Source organism: Myodes glareolus, chromosome 19 (assembly GCF_982192425.1).
Source record: "Myodes glareolus chromosome 19, mMyoGla1.1, whole genome shotgun sequence".
Classification (NCBI taxonomy): domain Eukaryota; kingdom Metazoa; phylum Chordata; class Mammalia; order Rodentia; family Cricetidae; genus Myodes; species Myodes glareolus.
Window position 1 is genome coordinate 38,958,460 of NC_142044.1, and position 21,865 is coordinate 38,980,324.

At 42.0% G+C, this 21,865-nt stretch overlaps 1 protein-coding gene across 24 annotated transcripts in view; it reads right to left on the bottom strand.

The window, feature by feature from the left end:
• Rbfox2 (RNA binding fox-1 homolog 2) overlaps positions 1-21,865 on the bottom strand; it is a 252,997-nt gene that overhangs the window by 144,696 nt on the left and 86,436 nt on the right. For all 24 annotated transcript variants that reach the window (XR_014997860.2, XM_085678310.2, XM_085678315.2 and 21 more), the window contains exon 2: positions 21,367-21,417. Coding sequence is in view for 23 of the 24 variants with exons in the window: in XM_085678310.2 (XP_085534436.1) it covers positions 21,367-21,417 (51 nt within the window). In the remaining variant the exon portion in view is untranslated. The remainder of the gene's footprint in view (positions 1-21,366; positions 21,418-21,865) is intronic.

Consider the following 21,865-nt stretch of genomic DNA (forward strand, 5'->3'; position numbering starts at 1 on the left):
GGAGCTGCTTGAAGGATCCCTCACTCCCTAGCACTGGGTTTACAGGCATACGCTGACAACAACATGAGCTTGGCTTTTGATGTGGGTACTGAAAATCTAAACTCTGGTCTTCATGCTTGCAGAGCAAGCACTTCATCCATTGATCTATTTCCTTAGCCCTTTAGGCCTGTCTCCTAAGAGGACAGGACTTCAAAGAACTTTCTGCATGAACTTCCTAGACCAGAGCTTAGTCTCATGGCTACAGCTAAGTGCAGTGAGGTAGGAGGAAGAGTGACCATGATCATGTGCCAAAATGAAAACCCAGGTTTGATTACTAAGGAAGGAGATATTCCTAGCATTCTTAGCCTCAGTGCCTGTTGAGTGGTCTAACTCTACAGCTGTATGGCATTGAAGACCTTCTGCCGCCCCCCTGGGGGCTCATTTAGCTCTTCTTTCTATTCAGTGAACCACATTATCTAATAATATGACTCAGGCCTCAAATCTACACATCTGTATGCTGTTACTATTACTTACTAAGTTCAGTAATTATGGAACAATAAAGGCCATGGCAGTCTGTTTTAACTTTGAGGGTTTAAAAAAAAGTGTGCAGGAGTGTGTATCAAGTGTTGTGAATGTTCATGCCACTGCTCATGTGTGAAGATGGGAAGACAGCTTTGTGGAATCACTTCTCTCTTCTTCCACCTTTACATGGGTTCTGGGGGTCAAACTCAGGTGATCAGGCCTTGAAGTGAGTACATGTCCCAGCCCAGCCATTTTGCAGTACCCAGTTTCGGGGGGGGGGGTTGTTTGTGTGTTTGTTTTGCTTTGTTTTTTTGAGACAGGGTTTCTCTGTGCCAACATCCCTAACTGTCCTGAACTAGCTTTGTATACCAGCCTGGCCTCAAACTCACAGAGATGCACCTGCCACCATGCACAGCTTCAATCTCTCTCTCTCTCTCTCTCTCTCTCTCTCTCTCTCTCTCTGATTAAAGGTGTGCACCATCATTGCCCAGCTAAGATTGTTACTTTTTTTTTAAGATTTATTTATTTATTATATATACAGTGTTATGTCTGCAGGCCAGAAGAGGGCACCAGATCTCATTACAGATGGTTGTGAGCTAACATGTGATTGCTGGGAATTGAACTCAGAACTCCTGAAAGAGCAGCCAGTGCTTTTAACCACTGAGCCATCTCTCCAGCCCCAGTTGTTACCTTTTTAGAAAACTCATAACAAATTTATTTGAGTCATGATTACATGAGAAGTTGCTACCCATATATATATATATATGTGTGTGTGTGTGTGTGTGTGTATACATATATATACACATATATGTGTATATATGTGTGTATATATGTATATATGTATATATGTGTATATATATGTGTATATATATGTATATATATACGTATATATATATATATGAGTTTGTGTGTGCGTATGAGAGAGAGAGAATGAATTCCAAGTAATTCATTCACAAACACAAGATAAAGAGAAAAGAAAAACAAAGGTGTGTGCACCTGCATTGGGGGGTGGGGTTTGGCAGTACAAGACCATGGAGGAAGGGGAATACCCAATGCTGAACCAGTTTCTGCTGTTGTTGATACGGCTGCTGCTCATTTAGAGCAACAAAGCAGGACGCAGTCCTGGCTCTTCAGGACAGGACTAAGAGCTAAGAATTCAAGCTTTCAGAGTATTAGAGTAAGATAGTTGGTGGGATGTCCAGGGCTTTTTCTGCCATCCAGTGGAATGGAGGGAAGTCTGGGCACTAGAGCCAGTCAGGCCTTCTCAGCGAAGTGACCTTGGGCAGTAGGACAGACTCTCTGGTCTGCAGTTTTCTCATCTATAAAACTGAGTGGGCAGTAGTTGCTCTGTTGAGTTGTGAGAATTAAACAAAAAGTAAGCTGTTTCAGAACAGGCACCCACTACAGGTCAAATGCTTTTCTCTTACACCTCAGACCCTGGCAATCTATAAAACACTAGTGGTTTGAATGGGAATATGCCATAATCCTTCTTCTCTTTCTTTTCTTCCCCTTCTCATTTTGCAGAATAGGGCATCAAAGCTCAAGAAGGCAAAGCAACTTTCCTAAGGTTATATTCCTGGTTAGTGACAGAATTCAAGCTAAAAACTAGCTCCTCCCTGCTCAGTGTGTCCACGTCTCTTGGGGGTGGCTAAGAGTCTATACGGTTACAGTCTTTTTCTGTGACTCAGACACCTAAGAGTTAAGCACTCAACATTACTGGGACTGGAGATGTCAGGCAAGAAGCACTGAAATCTATTCCTCTTTGTGACTGGTTGGTTCCCAAAGGGGTGGGAAGAAGGGGAAAGAATGTCACCGGATCTCCACAGTAAACAACAGCAGGAGCATCTGGTCAGGTTTTCCACTAAATCTGTGACATATTTCTGAATATTTGTGAGCACCACGCTCGGGAATGGTAACTTCTGACCTTCACTGCCTTTGCTGTTCAAGGACTAGATTCCTAAGAATACGGTTGGGATGACCGAATGCTTATTAGGAGCAGTTTCATATTTCCACAGTGCAAAATTAGTGCCCCATACTCAAGGTCTGGAGATGGAAGTTGACACTGCTACCCTTCCCCCTTTAGAGTGAACCTAGCCTGTCTTCTCTCTCCCTGGTTTTTTGGCTGTGTCATTTTAGAAACATAACTTGGCTACTCAATCACAATCCCTCCTCTGGTTTGTCTCTACTATCTTTCAAAAGGAGCCTCTCCACTTTGAATAAATGGAATGGAATGGAATGGAATGGAATGGAATGGAATGGAATGAAATGGAGGATGGAATGGGAGGGAGAATGGAATAGGAAGGAGGGAGGGAAGGAGGGAGGGAGGGAGGGAGGGAGGGAGGGGGGAGGGAGGGAGGGAGGGAGGGGGGAGGGAGGGAGGGGGGGAGAGAAAGCTATCTCATTGCAAGCTATAACTCTGCAATTGTTAACACACACATGTGGAAGAAAGAGAACAGGGAAACCTAATACCCTGCCAAATCCATTGGGAGGTCTGCCCAAGTCATTAGCCAGGCCAGGGTTAATTTAGTTGAGGTGACGTCCTTCAGTCCTAGCTACATTCTCTCCCCCAGGGTAGAGGTAGGACTGTGAGACTCCCCTCACACCATAGCTATCCAACACTTTACTGCTCAGGAGTTTCTCTGTCCCATTTCGAAATTTTACAAGAAGTGTGTCTGTTCTGTGAAGAGAGTTGGAGTAACATTTGCTCTGCCTGGCAGCTGACAAGGACTCCACATGCTCAAGCAGCAAGGAGCCACCCAAACTAGCTCTGTGGCCTTTGTACCTACAAACTGCCACAAATTCTAAACTGGAAAAGGGTGGGGGTGGGATGCTCGTACTCAGTGGCAAAGTTTCAGAACCTAAACCAAGTCAGTGCAAGAATGAACTTGAGCTCACCTTTGGGTGGCCTTAGAACTAGGGCTGGGCCAAATCCTCCCCTGCCCAACAGAACAAACCAGAAATGCTGGACAGCCCCATCTCTCCAGAAGACCTGCAATCATTCTGACCTCAAGGGCAAACATCTCCCTCAGCTTAGAGGAAGTAAGTGCAGGGTCTTCCTTCTTTTGTGTTGGCTGTTATCCCAAAGCCAAGTTTAATGTGTTGCTAATGCCCTTTGCTAACACAGGGGTCTCCTGTATACATCTTACAAGCACTGGTGACCAGGTAGTCTTTTCTCAGGAATGTTCAGTGAATTAACTACTCAGGGGAGACAGGAGCAGAGCTGTTAGAAGCATAGTCTGTCTGTTAGGCAGGTCTAGATTTAAATACCCGTTCCACCACTTTCAGCCTCTGAGACTTGAACCTCACTAAAGCTCAGTCTACGCATCTGCAAAACACAGTTTCTCCTCTCGCCTTGGAAAGAGAGTGGTCATTAAGATAATGAGGAGTTGAAGGGATGTGTACATAGGTGTGTGTACTTAGTGTGGTACCTGATGCACAGTAAGCATTCAATAAAGAGTAGCTGTTGCTATAAATTATAATGGAGGACTGTAAAACAACTTCTGTGAAGGAGTAACACTGCCAGTTGACAACCATCCTATTAGCATTTCTGCACTTGACCCATCCATGGATGAGACATAAACAAGATGAGGCTGCCAGACCACTGAAGGAACAAAATACAATACACATCTCTGCCAGAGGCTCATGGCTGGAAGGAAGCACAGAGAAAAAGAAGTTATGAAGTCAGATAGTGAGGAGGGTCTCAATACAGAGCAGGCTCTCAGCTTTAAGTGCCCCACTGTAATGGGCTGCCATAGTGAACAGATCTGTAGAGATAAAGTAGAGAGCTTGAAAGCAAACCCTTTGCAGATTTGCGCATGAAGAATGACAGAAGAGCAGGGAATGTGAGCAAGAAGAGGAAGGACTCTAGTCTCAACACTTCACATTTTACCAGGGCTGGAGCTAACAACCACAACCAAACCTTTTTAGGGAGACGCTGTAAGATTATTCAAATAGGGTAGCAGCATGCTTTTATCAAATAGAAATAAGCTCTCAAGAAATTACAATCATACAGTAACAGACAAACATACTACATGGGAGAGGATTCTGTGACTCTGGCCCCTGAGCTTACAACCCAGTGCTGTTGAGATTGTCGTTTCTTGAGATTGTCATCATCATCACCCCAACCTGTCAAACTCACACCCACCCACACCTCAAAGTCGTCAGTGTTGGAGTAGAACACGGCCAGGCCAAGTCTCGGTCACGACAGTACAAGTCCACTAGGAAACTCTCTGGGGAAAGTGCACACTGATAATAAGGGCCCTGTATCACAAGCCCAGCTCGTTACCAGTTGGAGTATGGGCATACCAGATTATGGCCTGGGGTTAACTTCAAGAACTACTCTATGACTCAGTTTTCCCAACTAGCAAACCAAGATGACATTACTAAACCCAGCTCTGACCTTCAATGATTTAGGACCTGAAGGTCCAGCTTCTGTTCCCAAGCCTGGGCTGTTTTAATGTTGGAAGACATGTCAGTGAAGAGACAGGACATCAAGACAAGTAATTATAGCTCATTCTCCCGGACTGACAGTTCACATCAAGACACATCTCAGGAGTGTAAACTAAAAGCAAGTAGCAGGAAACAAGGAGACAGATGTGTAAAGTCACCCTGAAAGACACTCTATTGGCTTGCTAAAGGAACCCTTCCAAACACCTTTGCTAAGAAGGACATAAAGGGGCTGTCATACCCCATACACAGAAATGACGACTGATGGATTAGGACCCTAAATGAAAGAAAGGAGCTATCTGCACTGGACTAACCATATGGTCAAAAAGCAATCCCACAACTGCCTGCACTCAGCAAACTGGCAGCTCTTTAGAAAGGGTTCTCAAGGGACCCAGAGCTGCAGGAACCATGGGAAATGTATCCAGATTAGATCAGCTAAGGTCTCTCCAGTTCCACATGAGGTACTGTACAGGTGATGTGCTAGCCAACACACAAGATTTATACAATAGATTCCTGAAAGCCACATGCATTCAGGTCAGAAGCACTGCTGCTCTACCACAGTGACCCACGAAGAAGCGGGTACCAGCTATCCTACTTCCTCCGCTGTCAGTTGTAGATACTCAAGCATGCCTGGTTTGTCTGTTTTACACAGCAGTTCCCTATTCCCCAAGATTTATTTATTGTTCTGTTTCCTTTACCCTTTTCTCTCTAGCATGAAAAAAAATACGGTTTCCAGAAAAACTAAGTTTTTACATGATAACCATGCAAAGGAACAAGACTTAGCAACAACAACAAAAGAAAAAAGGAGCACCAACACAAACTCCCACCCAGCATGGACAGATATGGGAACACGCAATGAAAGGAAGCCAGACTCCAAGGGCCACAGGCCTAACTACATGCAAAGGAAAATCTGTCGAGGAAAAGAACTAGTCGCTGCCCACAACGTGGGGCATGGGTGGAATACAGGAATCAGGAAGTGATGACTAAGTGGAAAGAGGCTTTGTATGAAGTGATGGAATTGTTCTAAATCTGATGCTGGGGTGGCTGAACAATTCTGTGAGCATACAAAGTCGGTGGAATTATATATGCTAAATGATTCAACTGTATAACATGCAGGTTATAGCTTAGGGCAGGTGTTTTTAAAACATACTAAGAAATGACATCTTTCTTCAGGAAAGAAAACTACTGAGGGAGATTTGGTTTTCCCAGTCAGCTATCTCTGTCTGCAGTGCCTACCAGCCAGCTCCTGCCTATAACTTCTTTAGGCCCACTCTCTGCTCCTCCGTAGAAGTACCCATGTCAGGCTTCCACCTTCCCCAAAACAACAACTGGGCTCACGTCATCTTGATTTGGGTCTTATAGTCAGCCCATGCTTAGTCCTTCCACCACATCTAATTGTTCCTTTGTGCATCAGAAAAAGTGAAGTCACACAGAGAGACAGGCACTGCCATGAGAGAGTGTAAGATTTACAATGACATGTCACATCATGAGAACAGGGAGAAAGCACAGGTTTGGGACCATCAACACTTCAGGGTTGCGATCAAAGCAGTGAGTTCCTTTAATATCTGCGTTCAGCTCCCACTTCTGTAAAATGGAAGCACCACCTAGTAGTTAATAAATGTGGCTATAACAAAAGGTAAACAAGAAACAAAATCTAAGTGAATTATTAATATGGTGTCTATCACCCGAAAGTACTCGATAATAAAACCAATTACAGAAGCTGTACACCCAGTATTTCTCATGTCACCTAACCAGCAGGTTGACTTCCATGTCAAAAAGTCAGTGATAAAAGCAGTTTACTAGCTCCAAACAGGTCATAATCACTTCCCAGATGACATAGTCTACCTCGATCAGTCCAGGTGAATGCAGGGTATTACTGGCAGGCTCTTCAATTTGTTTTCCTATTTTTCAACTCACTTTTAATCTCAAACATGCTAAGTATGGCCTTTCCAACTTCACATTGTCTCCTCCACCATCATCTGTATTTATCATCTTAATTATAACACTTTTTAGCTACTCTGGGTAACTGTTGCCCAGCACAACACTAATAACCCTAGTCTTCCTAAAAGTGTATCATGGAAACAGGACAGACTTAGAATTACAGTGGAACTTGATACTCTCACAGCAGGATACTAGGCAATAACACACACACACAAAAAATCTGTAGTAGTTAATAATGTGAGAAAAAAATTCTCAGTAGAGTAGGCTTGAGCTGCAAGTCTATCACAATACAACTGACATTCTGGAAGAAACTTAAGAGTGTGCATACACACAGAGCAGCTACATACAAACAAAACTAGAACAATGAATAAAAGGTTCAACACACCAGGGAACTTTTAGTTTATCCTTTTGATCTACTGTGTATTTTACATTCTGTTTGATGGGTGTGTACAGCTTTTAAAGGGCTTAAAACATTAATTCAATGACTCAGCATTCTCTTAGTAACTAGCACATGGCTGTGAATCAGAAAGACTGGGCTCAGAGCTTCAGCCCTTACTTATCATAGGCAACTGACAAGTGGATGTTTCTAGGTTTGGAATCCTTGCCTAGAATGTGAAGGTGAAAATTCCTGGCACCTTTCATTAAGGACCAGTCTGTGCTCTGCTACCCCTCCCTCTATAACAGTGATTCTCTCTGCTGTGTGAGTGTGAGCCAGAACTCTCTAGAGAGCATGCTGGAATGGGCTGCTGGACTCCATCCTCTGAGTTTCTGGTTCAATAAGCCTTGGAGGTAGGAAGACCATAAATTTACATAAGCTCAAGTGGTGCTGATGCTGCTGGTCTAGAAGCCACGCACTGAAGACCACTGCTCCGTGTAACAAGAATGAAGTCACCTGACAATACACCACACAGCCCTTAAGGGCCTTTTTAGATCGATGTTATTCCAGGGCTACTTCATTACAGGATATGAGATAAACAGTGTCTAACACCACACAATCATCTAAAAGCCCAGATCTATAGTGTGGGATAGCTCACGTCAGAACATTTTCTAGGAGCTGAGATTCTAGTGAAAATGGGCAACAAACAAGGCCAAACTCTGATGTGGGTAAAAACATCTGAGAATGTTAATAGAGATCAAACAAAATGTAATAGATACTGTGAGCCCAGGACAAATTGTTTGGTGCCTATCCATGATCAACGGGTACTTGCTTTGCTCTGGGTGCCCTCTGCTGACAAAACCCGACATTGCCATTTCTCCTTTGTTCCTTCCTTTCTTCTGCCAGGAGATTGAGGAGTCCACAGGAGTCCAATGACTCCGATTGTAAAAAAAGTTTCCCATTAAGAAATTTCCATCAGCCTACAGTAGGCAGGACGAACTTTCTTCAGGCAGCTTTCCAAGACCTTTTTCCTATATGTAGAGTCCCATCTCGTCTCCAAGCATGTCTACTGGTTCAAGGTTGAAGAATAAGTGACTGGCATTTGCCAGAGTGATTTTGTGGCTATAAGCCAAACTTGCCGGTCATTCGTAAGTGGCACAGAAAAACAAAAACAAAAACCCGCTCTTGTAAAGTGTCCAGTACAACATGAAATGTTGCTGGTATCTTGGGCATCTATGTTGGCGAGAACTTTACCAGCCCTGTTCCAGCTATCAAGTGTCTTCATGTCCACCTTCTTCAATACTTCACTTGAGAAAACGAATGGAACCAAAGGTAAAATGACAAATATGAGCCACAAGAATCGGCAACAAACCCAAGACTTGAGGTCTTTTGTTATTTATAACATTTCTCTTTTTTGTTAGTTAGGGTCTTGCTATATAGCCCTGACTGGCCTAGAACTCAGAGATTCTTTCCCTCTCACAGAGGCCTGTCTCTGCCTCCCTAGTGCCTAAAGACTTCTTTCATTCAGCCATTGAAGACAACCACATTTTAACCACCTCTATAAATGGGAGAATAAGAAAAACTATAATGAACATGTAAAATTCACATGGGTGAGACCCTACCTTTTCTAGTACCACAACTAAGCTTTTCCTAATAACAATCTCTTTTTAAAATTGTTTTTCATGGGGCCCAAAGCTACACAGATTAAAAGAAAATACCTAAATTAGAGACCACTTAAGTATGATCTGTGGGCCAAAATCAGCTCGTTATTTGTTATTTAACTCACATATTACAGCCTAGGTGTGAGATATGCAGTCTCCTCCCTCCCCTCCCCTTTCCCAGGTGTTCTTGTGCATCTATTTTTAGAGGTCCAAGGTTCACCTAATTTGTTTTTGAGACAGTCTGTCCCTGGGACCTAGGGTTTGAAGATTAGGTTAGGCTGGTTGTCCAGCAAAGCCCAGGGGATCTACCTGTCTCTGCCTCTCTTGTGGTGAAACTTAAGGTCTGCCACCATGCCCAGCTTTTTACACAGCTGTGAAAGACTATGCTTGTGCACCAAGTTATTTTTTCAGCTGAGATAGCCAGCTCCCTAGCCCTAGTTTCGTTTGTTTTGTTCGTGGGTGAAAACAAAACTCAAAAGTAGGCTTAAAATTTTTTTTAATTTTATTAAAAATTCTAATTTCTGGGCCCACCATGTTAGCAGAGCACTGAATTTTCAACTAACAGAGTGGAGGGACCAGAGTCCACATATCTATCTCAATACTTGACAAAAGCAGGCCTACCCCATTCTAAACTACTGAGACTGTGATTGAGGGATGCTCACTTTCATGTACTGTCTGTATGAGGTCTCTGCCTCTGCAGTCGCTCACCCAGAAACTCAGCTCAAGCCCTGCACACTGGGCACACCTGACCCATCTGTCGTCAGAAACACTATGAAAGGTGTTCACAGCCTTCCAGTTAATACTTTTCATTATTCCTTTTGTCAAATAAGGAACACAACCTCTCAGAGAGTTGAAACATCAGGCCCAAACTGGATCTGACACCAAAGTCCTAAATCATTCTCCAGTAGTTTTCAAACTGCTCCAATCAACTGCAGGACACCCCCCTCCCCCCAAGCAAAAGAAAACAAGAGGACAGGCTCCAGCTTCCCTTTGTTTCTACCAAAACCAACCACCACTTACCTAAATGTACAAACTGTCCAAGTAATTCCACTGTGAGCTATGAAATGGCTTCAGGCATTTACGGTTTGCTACATAGTATAGGCATTCCCTCTCTCTAGTTCTAAAGTATGACATCACATCCCACTGCTTAGTAATGTTATCTCAAAACTTTTGGACAATACCCACATGTGAGTTACTAGCCTCGGTTATTAGATTTCAACACATGCCAAACTCAGAAGTTTGATTAACACTGAGCATGTAGGCATGGGAGGGCTAGACTCTCTTTTAATCCTCCAAGAACTGTCACAAGAAACACCTTGTTACCTTGGAGCTCTGAAGCTTTTTTGTCTGACTAAACAATACAATTGTCTAGCATCCAGGACTCCTGTATTGCCCAGATCTCCAATGTGGTGGCAAGCAAGGTGGCATCTCCCAAGAATTCTAACTAAGCATCCTTTCCACGGAGGCCTGCTTCCATCCAGTCCTCTCAGTGTGTGGTCATCCCTGTTCGACTGAGTGGACTCTGAGCATTTTATTCATATCATTCTACCTCCTCCTGCAAGCCTCAGAAGAAACCCTTTGCGTGGCAATAAACTGTAGGATTCACCAACGCATACTTCATTGTCTCATTTCCACCATATGCAATCATCCGAAGAGAAATAATTTTAAAAAGTTAAGTCTTTTAGTCTGAAGTGCAGTGCATCTCACCAAAACAGAAGCCAGCTTATGCCACTTCTTACAGTCTTTTGTCAAGATCCCACAAAACTGGAAATCTTGATTTCCTCATGTGCCAGCAAGATTCAAATTATGCCCTCCTGCATTTAGACTCCTTGGGGGTCTCACTGAGTTCAAAGGAGAACCAGTAGAAGAGAGTAGGCACACTGCGCAGGACATCACACAGACCAAGACATGACCCCTCAGTGATAGGAACATTAATGCTAACTAAAGAAAATCAAATATAAAACAAAATTCTTTTAAGATTTATTTTGTTTGTGATTTTGTGTGTATGTGTGCGCGCGCACGTGTGTGTGTGTGTGTGTGTGTGTGTAAAACACAATCATATACATTCACAATGGGTGCAAGGGCCTGTAGAGATCAGAAGAAGGTGCTGAACAGTTAGAGGCAGCTGTGAACATTTGGCACAAGGGCTGGGAAGCAAATTCTAGTACTCTGGGAGATCAGTGTGTACTCTCAACCACTGAGATATCTTCTCAGCCCAAAAAGGTTTCTTTAAATCGTTTCCTTAATCAAAGTGAAAGTAATGAGTACAAGATTGCCTAGTTGAAAATTTATAAAATTTAAAACCCAGCACATTTAAGTTTAGAATTCAGATTCACTAATTACGAGACATAGAACCCCATACACTGTCTTACCCTCCCTGTGTCTTATTTCTGTACCTACGCAGCATATTAAGTCTTAAGGTCTGAATGCCTCTTCTAGGTTCTGGCACCGTCGTGCTCTCCGTGTTCAGTGCCTGCACCACATCACCCCTACCTGGTACCTGCTATCCTGAGGTTAGAGCACATCTACTAGAACTAACGTACGGATTGAGGGTGGGGGCGATCACAAAACAGCAGAATTACCGAGCTCTTAGATGAGTCTATGATCCATGATGCCAGGAAGCTTATCAGAGCGCTGGCTGCAGGAGCACTGTCCTAATAGTAGGAGACATACAGAGAAAGTTCTACTATTCAATAAAGACATTTATTGGATGTTCTAAGAGTCTTCGAGGGATACATAAAATGACAGATTTACATTTAATATCCACTTGACCAAACTCATTAAACTTGTAAGAGGTGCTCTCTCACAGCAGATCAGATATCTTGCTTCTTGAGTATTAATTTTTCATAAAGCTCTGGCAAGGCAAAGGGGATAAAATCTGGCAAGTCTTACCAAAGCTGTCCTGTTCCTCTTTGTTCAAATATATCAGGTTCTTATCACAAGGCTGTATGGGTCATAATCTTTTAACCATCACCTAATGACAGTGATAAAGTACCAACAGAAGTGGAAAGTATGTCCTTTGGAGGATAGAAAACACCAAGAATCTATTTCTAAAAATAAAAAAAAAATGTATCAGCAAGACTTCATAGCAGAGGTAGTAACTAAAGTGAGACTTAGGATGGGCTGAATTTAAACATGGGAAGTACCCCAGTGATGGTCCTGAAATTCAAACCCATCCTAAAGAATCTACAACACCTTTCCCTTACCCAGTCCTACCGTAAGGTTAGAATACCAGTCCTACAGTAAGGTTAGAATACAGAGAACCTTACATGAGAAAGAAGGGAGGGGGTTGGGGCCAGTCCATATACTCAGAAGATACATGCTAATCAGGGTAGTAAGACTCAGTGAGACCAGAGCTGTGTTTTTGTCTAAATGCATTAGAGAGAATATGCTACAGAAGAATTCTAGTGGCTCAAAAATTCAAAAACTAAAATACTGTTGATTAAAACATTACTATAAAGTGATATAGACTACAATCTGGATGAGCCTCAAAAGCATTTTGCTAGGTGAGACTCACACATGATAAATTATATATATCACATAAGTCCATCAATAGGAAACATTCAGAAGAGAAATTTCATAATCAAAAGTCTATCACAGCATTTGTCTTTTAGTCAACAACTGATTCAAAGAGAATCTGTGTGAATACAGGAGTAACAGAGGTGCTCTAAAACTGGAATGTGATGGGCCACAAATTATCAAAAGTTGTTGAATGAAAACGTTATACTGGATGAACTTAACGGTATGGAAATTATATTTAAACAGAGCTTTTAAAAAGCAATCGCCACACATAAATTTAAATAGATTCATATACTTTATACATTTGTACATCTGAGAGTTAAATAGTATATAAGAAAGGAAATATAGCAATAATACTTGACCATTTGACTATAAAAATATTTACAGTGCTAATGATGCATCATGTAACCTATAAAGCAATGATAAATAGTGGCTTAAAAAATAATGAATTTATTAGATGGAAGAGGGTATGCTTATAAAACATAATTCCTATTTTTATCAGCAGAAAGCCAGAGGATATGAACAATCGATCAACAAGAATCAGCAGAATTCAAGCTGGCAGACCCATGATAGTAACAACAGAAAAAACTCTTTCCCAAGAGAATGCAGTTTGTGAACTATCTGAGGGATGAGATCCTGGGGCAAGAATTTAGGCTGAAATACCTTGCAGTTGAAATGCACATGCCTGCCCTTCCTCCACTAGAGGGTGTAAGGACAGTGTGTGTGTGTGTGTGTGTGTGTGTGTGTGTGTGTGAGAGAGAGAGAGAGAGAGAGAGAGAGAGAGAGAGAGAGAGAGAGAGAGAGAGAATATGAATATTATGGGCCTTAAGAAACAGAAGAAATATTTAATTTAGGAATTAATCTAGCCTCTGGCTGGGGAAAGGTACATCTGGGAGGTCTAGGAACTGGGATGTGCAGGTAGGACAGTGAATGCTCAAAGACACTGGCATCCTTCTATGTTTCTGTTTGTATTTATGCTGGGGTTTACACTCCCAGACCCTAAAGTTGAATTCTGAAGGACAAGAATGATTGGAATAATGTTTTCCAAGAGTCACAGATTATAATCCATTACCAAGTCCAGGGGAGGAGAATGTGCATGTACACACACTGGCTCAGGACCTGAAAGGCACACCTCATGCAGACCTGTGTCCAGCACTGAGCTATGTAACTGAGCCCTTCCCTACATCCCCCCCCCCCCCCACCATTCCTACCACGGGAAGCACAGCAGCCAGCACTTCGCCAGCACTTCGTCGCCACAAGGACAAATGGTTACAAGAGGTACCTTTGCTTTTGTCCTTACTTCCCAGTCAAAATAACTAAAATTCTGGAAAGTTCATCATAAAAACTGGTCTCAGGGGCTGGAGAGGTGGCTCAGTGGTTAAGAGCACTAGTTTCTCTTACAGAGAATCTAGGTTCAGTTCCCAGCACCCATACAGGAGCTCACAACCATCTCCAAAGAATCCAAGCCCCTCTTCTGGCCTCAAGGGCACCAAGGTACACCCATACATACAGGCAAAACACTCATAAAAATAAACAAATACATAAATCTAAAAGAAAACTTTTTAGATTGGTCTGAAAGTTAATCACTTTGAGCCCCTCTCAGCAATAATGGAGCCGTGACTCCCTTGTACCTAAAAACTTAAATATCAGCTCTAAGGTTTTCACTTATTTCTGTGAATAACTAAAGCATATCCATACAATCAAATGAGCTTTAAAAACAGAAAGAAGGCCAGGCTGTGGTGGAGCATGCCTTTAATCCCAGCTTCTCGGGAGGCAGAGACACACAAATCTCTGTGAGTTCAAGGCCAGTCTAATCTACAAGAGTTACAGAGAAACCCTGTGGGGGAGGGGGGAGGACCTGAAAGAAAAGTCTTTCTTCAATTAAATCAAGAACCTAACAACCTAACAATAATTTCCTCAAATTTTAAAATAAAGAGATTAAACTATAGGCCATTAGTCCTTTAAAGCAAGGCAAGAAGAAAACTTGACAGTTGGACTTTGGGACATGAGTGCTTCAGTTTTCTTTTTATAAAGCAGGAATAAAGCTCAATTTGGGAGAGTTACTCTACAAATCAAATAACACACTAAGAGCTTGTAAACAAAAGCCACAGAGCACTTTACAGACATAAGTTTTTGTAATTTACTGATAGTCCCATTTCTACAGCAACTTCAACACCTGAACCTAAGGCAGTCTGTGCTCTTGTCTCAAATCCTGACTGAAATACCTCATTCTCTAACAGCTTGGTGGGAGACACTGAGTTGTGCCTGAATTAAAGCTCCAAAACGAGTGCAAGAGGGCAGTGTAGCATTAGCTTCCAACGCTTACTTTACAAATACCCCACACAACTGAGCATGTCTTAGATGGACTACTTTATTAATCTGTGCACGTCTGCTTCTACCCTTACCCATGCCTGCACTGAGGAGACTCCGAAACAATAGTCAACCTAGTAACTCTAGAAATGGACAGAGCTCCTGACAGTAAAACCATATCAGCTACAGTTGCTGGCAGTGTGTTTTAACCAGCTCACGTATTACACACACTAGCTCTGTATTTCCTAGCCAACATGCTTCCAGTCATCCTGCTTGCTAAACCCATTCACAATTCTGTGGTCCTCCTCTAAGCCCTTCTCACAGCAGCTGGGCTACATGTAACCTGGCCACGCAAACTTAAGTTCTTACGGTAGAACTAGATATTATATAAATTGTTTAAATTGAAATTAGCTGTTTCCCTACAAACAGTTCACAATTGAAAGCTCTGAGCACATTAAAGACAGAAATTTTTGCTAAGTCATATTAGATATAGGCAAGATAAATGTAAAGACTGAGAGAGAACAAGAACGGACTTCCATGAAATACTAAGAATGCCATTAATGCCTTGCTTCCCTTTGGAAAAGCACACACACTGCCAAGTCTGGAGACATACCTGTGACCCCAGCACTTTGACGGCTAAGGCAGAAAGAACCCAAATTGGAGGTGAGTTTAGAACACACAGGGAAGCTGTCTCAAAGAAACAACAAAAATTAACAGACACTGAACATTTTGTGAAGCCCCACTATCAAACAATTTAGTAGCATTTCTAGCAGTAGATCCATATGCACATAAGACACCTTGACCTCCTACTGAATAACTCCAGAGTAAACACAATTTGTTTAAATTAAAATACAATACTCTAAGCTAAAATAAAAGCTTAAAATTACTCCTCATTTTAACCAAATGTTTAGTTAACCCTTGGTAGCTTCCTAGTCCTTATCGCACTACAAGAACATGACTATTTAATCACAGCTAAAATGAGCGTTTATCCCATGCCACCCAGTTTGGTCTGGGGTTGTATCAGCGTAACTGTCAGCATCTCTTTCTATTTTCAACACAACAGATTAGTCACCTTAATAACAGCAGATATACAAAGTTGTGACACTCAGCGGTGACACAGGACCACCAGCCTTAGGACTCCTGATGTACTTTCAAGGTTTCCTCTGACAGCCAATTCCAAAGCAATAATCTTAGAACATCAGTGAGGTTTTCATAGAGAACTAAGACCTCTTCTAATTGGATTACTATTCCTAAATCCCTTCTATACGAGAACTCAAGATGTGCAATTATCCTTCCATCTAAAAAATAATACAAGTCAACAAACAGCTTCATTTTCACTATACCTGGGTACATTTATAAGCACATGCATGACAAATTATAGCTGGCTGCCCACCAGAATAAGATGCTAAGACCCTGTGGCTGAAACTGCACACTCTGGTAGGGGGACATGGAAAGCTCGGGCTGGGACTGAGATAGGAGCATCTTCTGCCGGCCAGCCTGCACAGTGCCAGAAGCTGCTAGTTCAGGTGCTGGGGAGACTGTCAAAGCTCTACTAAGTGGTAGACAGCGCTGTGATACCAAAAACAGCCAGGCAAAACATGCCCACTAGTGTGCAGCGGCATGACTTTTACGAAAATAATCAACCAACCACCTTCAGACCGGAATCAAATCTACTCTACAAGAAGAAATCCATGCTATAAATTTGGTCAAAAGCCTGTTGAGGATGGTATGGGGTTGTAGGTTCTAGCAGAGAAGTTGCAACTGTTGTTTTTCCTGAATGGACATGATATCAAGTTGCTACCTAAGCAAATATACTTATCCCTATGGATAAATACTGCAGACAACTGTCTCGCCACTGGACAGCATTAACTCATACATAACTGGTCAAAGTGCTAAGAATAAGTGATCATGTAGCATTCAGCTTTAATGAGACATCTATGTCACCCCCTTCCAAGACATCACAAAAGAGAGGGCAGAAAGAATAAAGGAACTGAGAATGGGATGGAACATTACAGAATGCTGTCTTCTGGGCATGGCATGTTTGTGACAATCCTGAACTCACAGAAGCTATATTTATCTGCATAAGACTGGGCCATCAACATTTATCATGGAGCAGGATAGGACTCAAGAGGTTCACCTACCCCTAAGGATTTATAGGTAGTTAATGGTTTCTTTTAGGGGTGCTTCCCCCAATGATATAGCAATGCTACTGTAAATAACCTCTCACCGTGTCCTTCTAAAAACTGCCTTAATAAAATCCACTAAGTCACAGGGGCTGTGGGATAAGGCAGAAGAAAGACGAACTGGGAAGAGGAAAGGGTTAGTAAAAGCAGTAAGAGGGGGACAAAAGAGAGCAACAGGAGTATAAACATGATTAATATACTATATACATGTAAGAAAATACCATTTTGAAACTCATTATTATATAAAACCAATATATGCTAATACCATTTTTAAAAGGCAGTAAGTAGCTAAGACTTTTAAATTTTTTTTAATTTTATGTGCATTGGTGTTTTGCTTGCATGTATGTTCATATGAAGATGTCAGATCCCCTGGAACTGGAGTTACAGACAGTTGTTAGCTGCCCTGTGGGTGTTCAGGAATTGAACCAGGGTCCTCTGAAAGAGCAGCTCTTAACCACTGAGCCATCTCTCCAGCCCCCAGTACTTAGAATTCTAAACGACTAAATGGCATTACCAGCCTAAGATCCTGGATGGCTTTGATAAATACTTGGCTTTTTTGAGTTGATTCTATATCTGTAAAACTGGAACAATGTTAGCCTTCCCCAGCTTTATAGAAAAACCATACTGGCAAGTATCAGTGTGGATTTGAGCACTTTATGAATGAAATGGACTACAGTCCCAGTCATTGCTCAGGAAAAAAGGCTATGCCAACCTTGCTTAAGAAACCCAAAGTAAGGCTAGAGAGATTGTTAAAAGCATTCATTACTCTTGCAGAGGACTTGGTTTGGTTCCCAGCACCCACAGGGGCGCTAACGACCATCAATAACTCCAGTTACAGGGGATCAGAGCCCATTTCTGAACTCCAGGGGCACCAGGCACACATATATGCATGCAGAACACTCAAACACATAAAATAAAAATAAACAAATCTTAAAACAACAGCAACAAAAATACCTTGTGCCAGGTGTGATGATTAACACCTTTAATCCCAGCATTTGGGAGGCAGAGAGGCAGGCAGATCTCCTTTTGAGTTGCACACCTGGTCTACAAAGAGAGTTCCAGGACAGTCACGGCTACACAGAAAGACCCTGTTTCAAAAACAAAACACCACCAAAAAGGAAGAAAGTGAAACTGTACCAGTAGATGAGTTCCCCTCTGCTTCTCTTCCTGGGTTATAACCATGTTTTATCTTATCCTTTATAACAAGATGAACGTGTTGGATATACAATACATGCAGGTCCACTAAGTTGACCATGAACTCCTACCTAGATCTATTTCCTAAACATTACAAAGTCTAGGAAATTTCTAAATGGAAGTAAAACAAGAGCGAGCGAGTGAGTGTCAATCACCTTCCACCTCCAGAAGGGAAGGATCACAAGCACAAGAACAGTTAAGGATCTGATTAAGAACTGACTTGCCTGCAGCCTTGGGGAAGGCGGTTTACTGGTTTCCTTACCTTTTCAAAGGAACACTTGCCTGTCTATTTTAAGTAGAAAAAGAGTAAATTGGGAACATGGGGACCTTGGGAGAGGGTTGAAGGGGAGGGGAGAGGCAGGGAGGGGAGCAGAGAAAAATGTAGAGCTCAATAAAAATCAAGGGGGGAGAGAAGGAGGGAGGGAGGGAGGGAGGGAGGGAGGGAGGGAGGGAGGGAGGGAGGGAGGGAAAAGTCTGAGAGGAAGAAATAAGAAGTCACTGATGACAACATTCCACAACAATCAGAAGAGCATTAGATGCTGATGAAAGCCCTGGATAGAAAGAGTTTTTACATGTTTATAACAGAAGCCTAAAAGAATAAGGAAAGCAAATAAAGGCTCACAATTAAAATTCACCCCACCACCCCACCTCCATTCCAGCTCCTGGATTTGCAAAGACAAATCCACACTGGGGAGCTGTAAAGACCACAAGTTCAGTTCCTGCCCAGTGTAGACTGTACAGTGACCAGTGTTTCACACTGATAAATGCCTCCCAAGTCTCAAAGCACCAAGTGAGAGTTCACGAGGTTAGGTGCATTAATTAGCAGCACTTATTTGGATTCTGTATCCATCAAATACAAAAAAGCAGTTATTCAATACTTGTGTATTTACAGTCTTCTACGATCCCTAATTCAAAGACCCAGCCACAGTACAAAACAAACCCCAAGAAAATAAACTGAAATAAATCTTTCATCAATAGAATACGCCTCAAGTAAACCAGCAGCTCTGCCCCACTGCAAAGGGTCTGTGCCAGCCTACAGCACAATAGCACAAATAATGAGCACACAGTTACACAAACAGCTCCCTGTGGCAAAGGAAGAGAAATGAAGGATTGTGGGGCAGACACACTACTGTATGAGCTTTAACAATTCCTTACTAAGTCCTTTTGCTTACCTCCTCATTGATCTGCAGTCCCCACAGGAACACAAAACTGGACAGTATTCTTCCAGAGCCTTCAAATTCAGAAGTCTATTTCCCTACAGGTACATCATTACCCTACCTTCTAATACTCAAATATGCAATATTTTATAAATAATGAACTATGTGTGTTACTGTTTAAGGCTAGATTAGGATACTGAACGTGATCTCTTATATGTTAGCACCCTGGGTAAAAAGCAAAAGATAATACAGAGAAAAACCACTCTGTGTAAAGCAGCCCCTAACACTACAGTTCCATTTCTGCATGCAGAAATCTGCAGCGATTTCTAACACTACAACCACTAAGCCCAACCTGTGGGAATCTGTAGGGGCTCATTTCTAGGCACCAGCATGTTCTTTCTGATGTATGCCAAGAATCAGAATTACCAAATGTCATAAATACCACTGCCAGAAGAAATTCCAGGGCAGACCTACACTAAAAAGAAAAACACAGTTGACTTCTACATTCTCTTTAGATTTGGGGTCGGTGACCGTATCTTTTAAGAAAAGAGCCCATATTCTATTTGAATAGTAAAGATTCCACTGGGAGATGAACCCTGAGAAGAACAAATCTTCCTCTGTCCTTCCTCTCCTGAGGGCACTCTGACATCAAGCTAGCAAAAATAAAAATACCAAGCATAAAAATCTTTAATGCAGAAGGCAGTCAAGGAGAGAATTGTTGATTATCCTAGTTGGTGAGATTGGCTTTAGCAACTCTGATGAGACTCAGTCACCTTCTAGAATGAGGTATTACTCAAATCTTTCACTTAACACTGCCATTTCATGTGTCCCTTGGACAAGAGTAACATAGATGGCTTTTATGGACAACCCTATAAAGAACCTATAAAGCCTCTGAAAGTATCAGAAATCGCCCTTTCAAATATCCTTTAAAATGTCAATATCCTAGCCAGGTAGTGAGGGTGCACACCTTTAATCCCAGCACTCGGGAGGTAGAGACAGGCAGATCTCTGTGAGTTCAAGGCCAGCCTGGTCTATAGAGCAATTTCCAAGACAGGCTCCAAAGTTACAGAGAAACCCTGTCTTGAAAAATAAAATGAAAGAAAACAAAACAAAAATGTTAATATCCTACTGACAAGTTAGTTCACACATTTCTCTAAGGTATGGTTTTTATGGGTCCTACCTTACGCCTTCCAGTCTCATCTGCTCAAATCTTTAAATACCAGAAACAACGTGTTTTACATACCAGCTGTACTGAGGCTGAGGCTTACACATCAGCTTTACTAAAGATGAGGGCTTTACATACTGGCTGTCCTGAGGCTCAGGGTTTACACACTGCTGTCCTGAAGATGAGGGCTTTACACACTGGCTGTCCTGAGGCTGAGAGTTTACACACCGGCTGTCCTGAGGCTCAGGGTTTACACACTGACTGTCCTGAGGCTCAAGGTTTACACAATGGCTGTCCTGAAGCTGAGGGTTTACACACTGGCTGTCCTGAGGCTGAGGGTTTACACACTGGCTGTCCTGAGGCTGAGGGTTTACACACTGGCTGTCCTGAGGCTGAGGGTTTACACACTGGCTGTCCTGAGGCTGAGGGTTTACACACTGGCTGTCCTGAGGCTGAGGGTTTACACACTGACTGTCCTGAAGACAGTCATCCAACTAAGAACGCCCCAGGGAGAAGAATGAATTGTCTTGCTGCAGTTTACTGCAAAGACTCAAGTAATCTGTGAAGGCAAAAGCCAAGTAATAGAAAATAAAAAAGACAAGTCTAGTATTAAGAACTAGGAGGTATCAAGAAAACCAGGCTAAAAAATTACACAGCCTAGAGATAAAAAGCATCACAGAGGTATTACCGCTAAAAGATCGTTCCTCCTATAAGATCCATAATTTAAATAACATGATTACAATACTTTTAAGATTAAGAAATGTACTTAATTCATAATCTTTAAAAGTAAATTCATTGGCAAAACAAACTGTATTACCTTCCAGAATAAGTAATTTCGGGAAAAGATATCATTTTTCTCTTAATGCATCTTTTCAGAACGCACATAACAGAGTTAGACAAAACAAGCACCCACCTGACTGTCCCGTGCTGGGAATCCATGATAACCAGAGGTCAGTGGCTCGTTCTAAGACAAAGAGAAAAATAATAATCAAACTTTAAAAGAAAATGTTAAAAATCAAAATCATCCAAACCAATCAAAAATGAATTTCTGCCCAAGTTCCCAAATTTGCCATATCGGTATTCTACCTGCCTACTATACACACTCCCCAGTTAAGTTCTACAATGCCACAAACACACTACAGACAAAACCTAGTTTCCTCTTTATGCAAGTAAACTGTTTTCCTTCACAGTGAACCTCAAGCACAGTATTACTGAGACATGGGGAGAATAATTCCTTAACTTTATTCACCCCTGGTGTTTGAGCAGACCCAGAAGTTCTCCAGTAGGAGAACCAGAATTCTACACATTTCCATGTGTACTGACCCTACCAAAAAATGCTTTCTAACCTAGAAGGTTTCAGTTTATTCTATCAGTTCTTTTAAACACAGATGAAATTGTACTTCTCTTTAAGA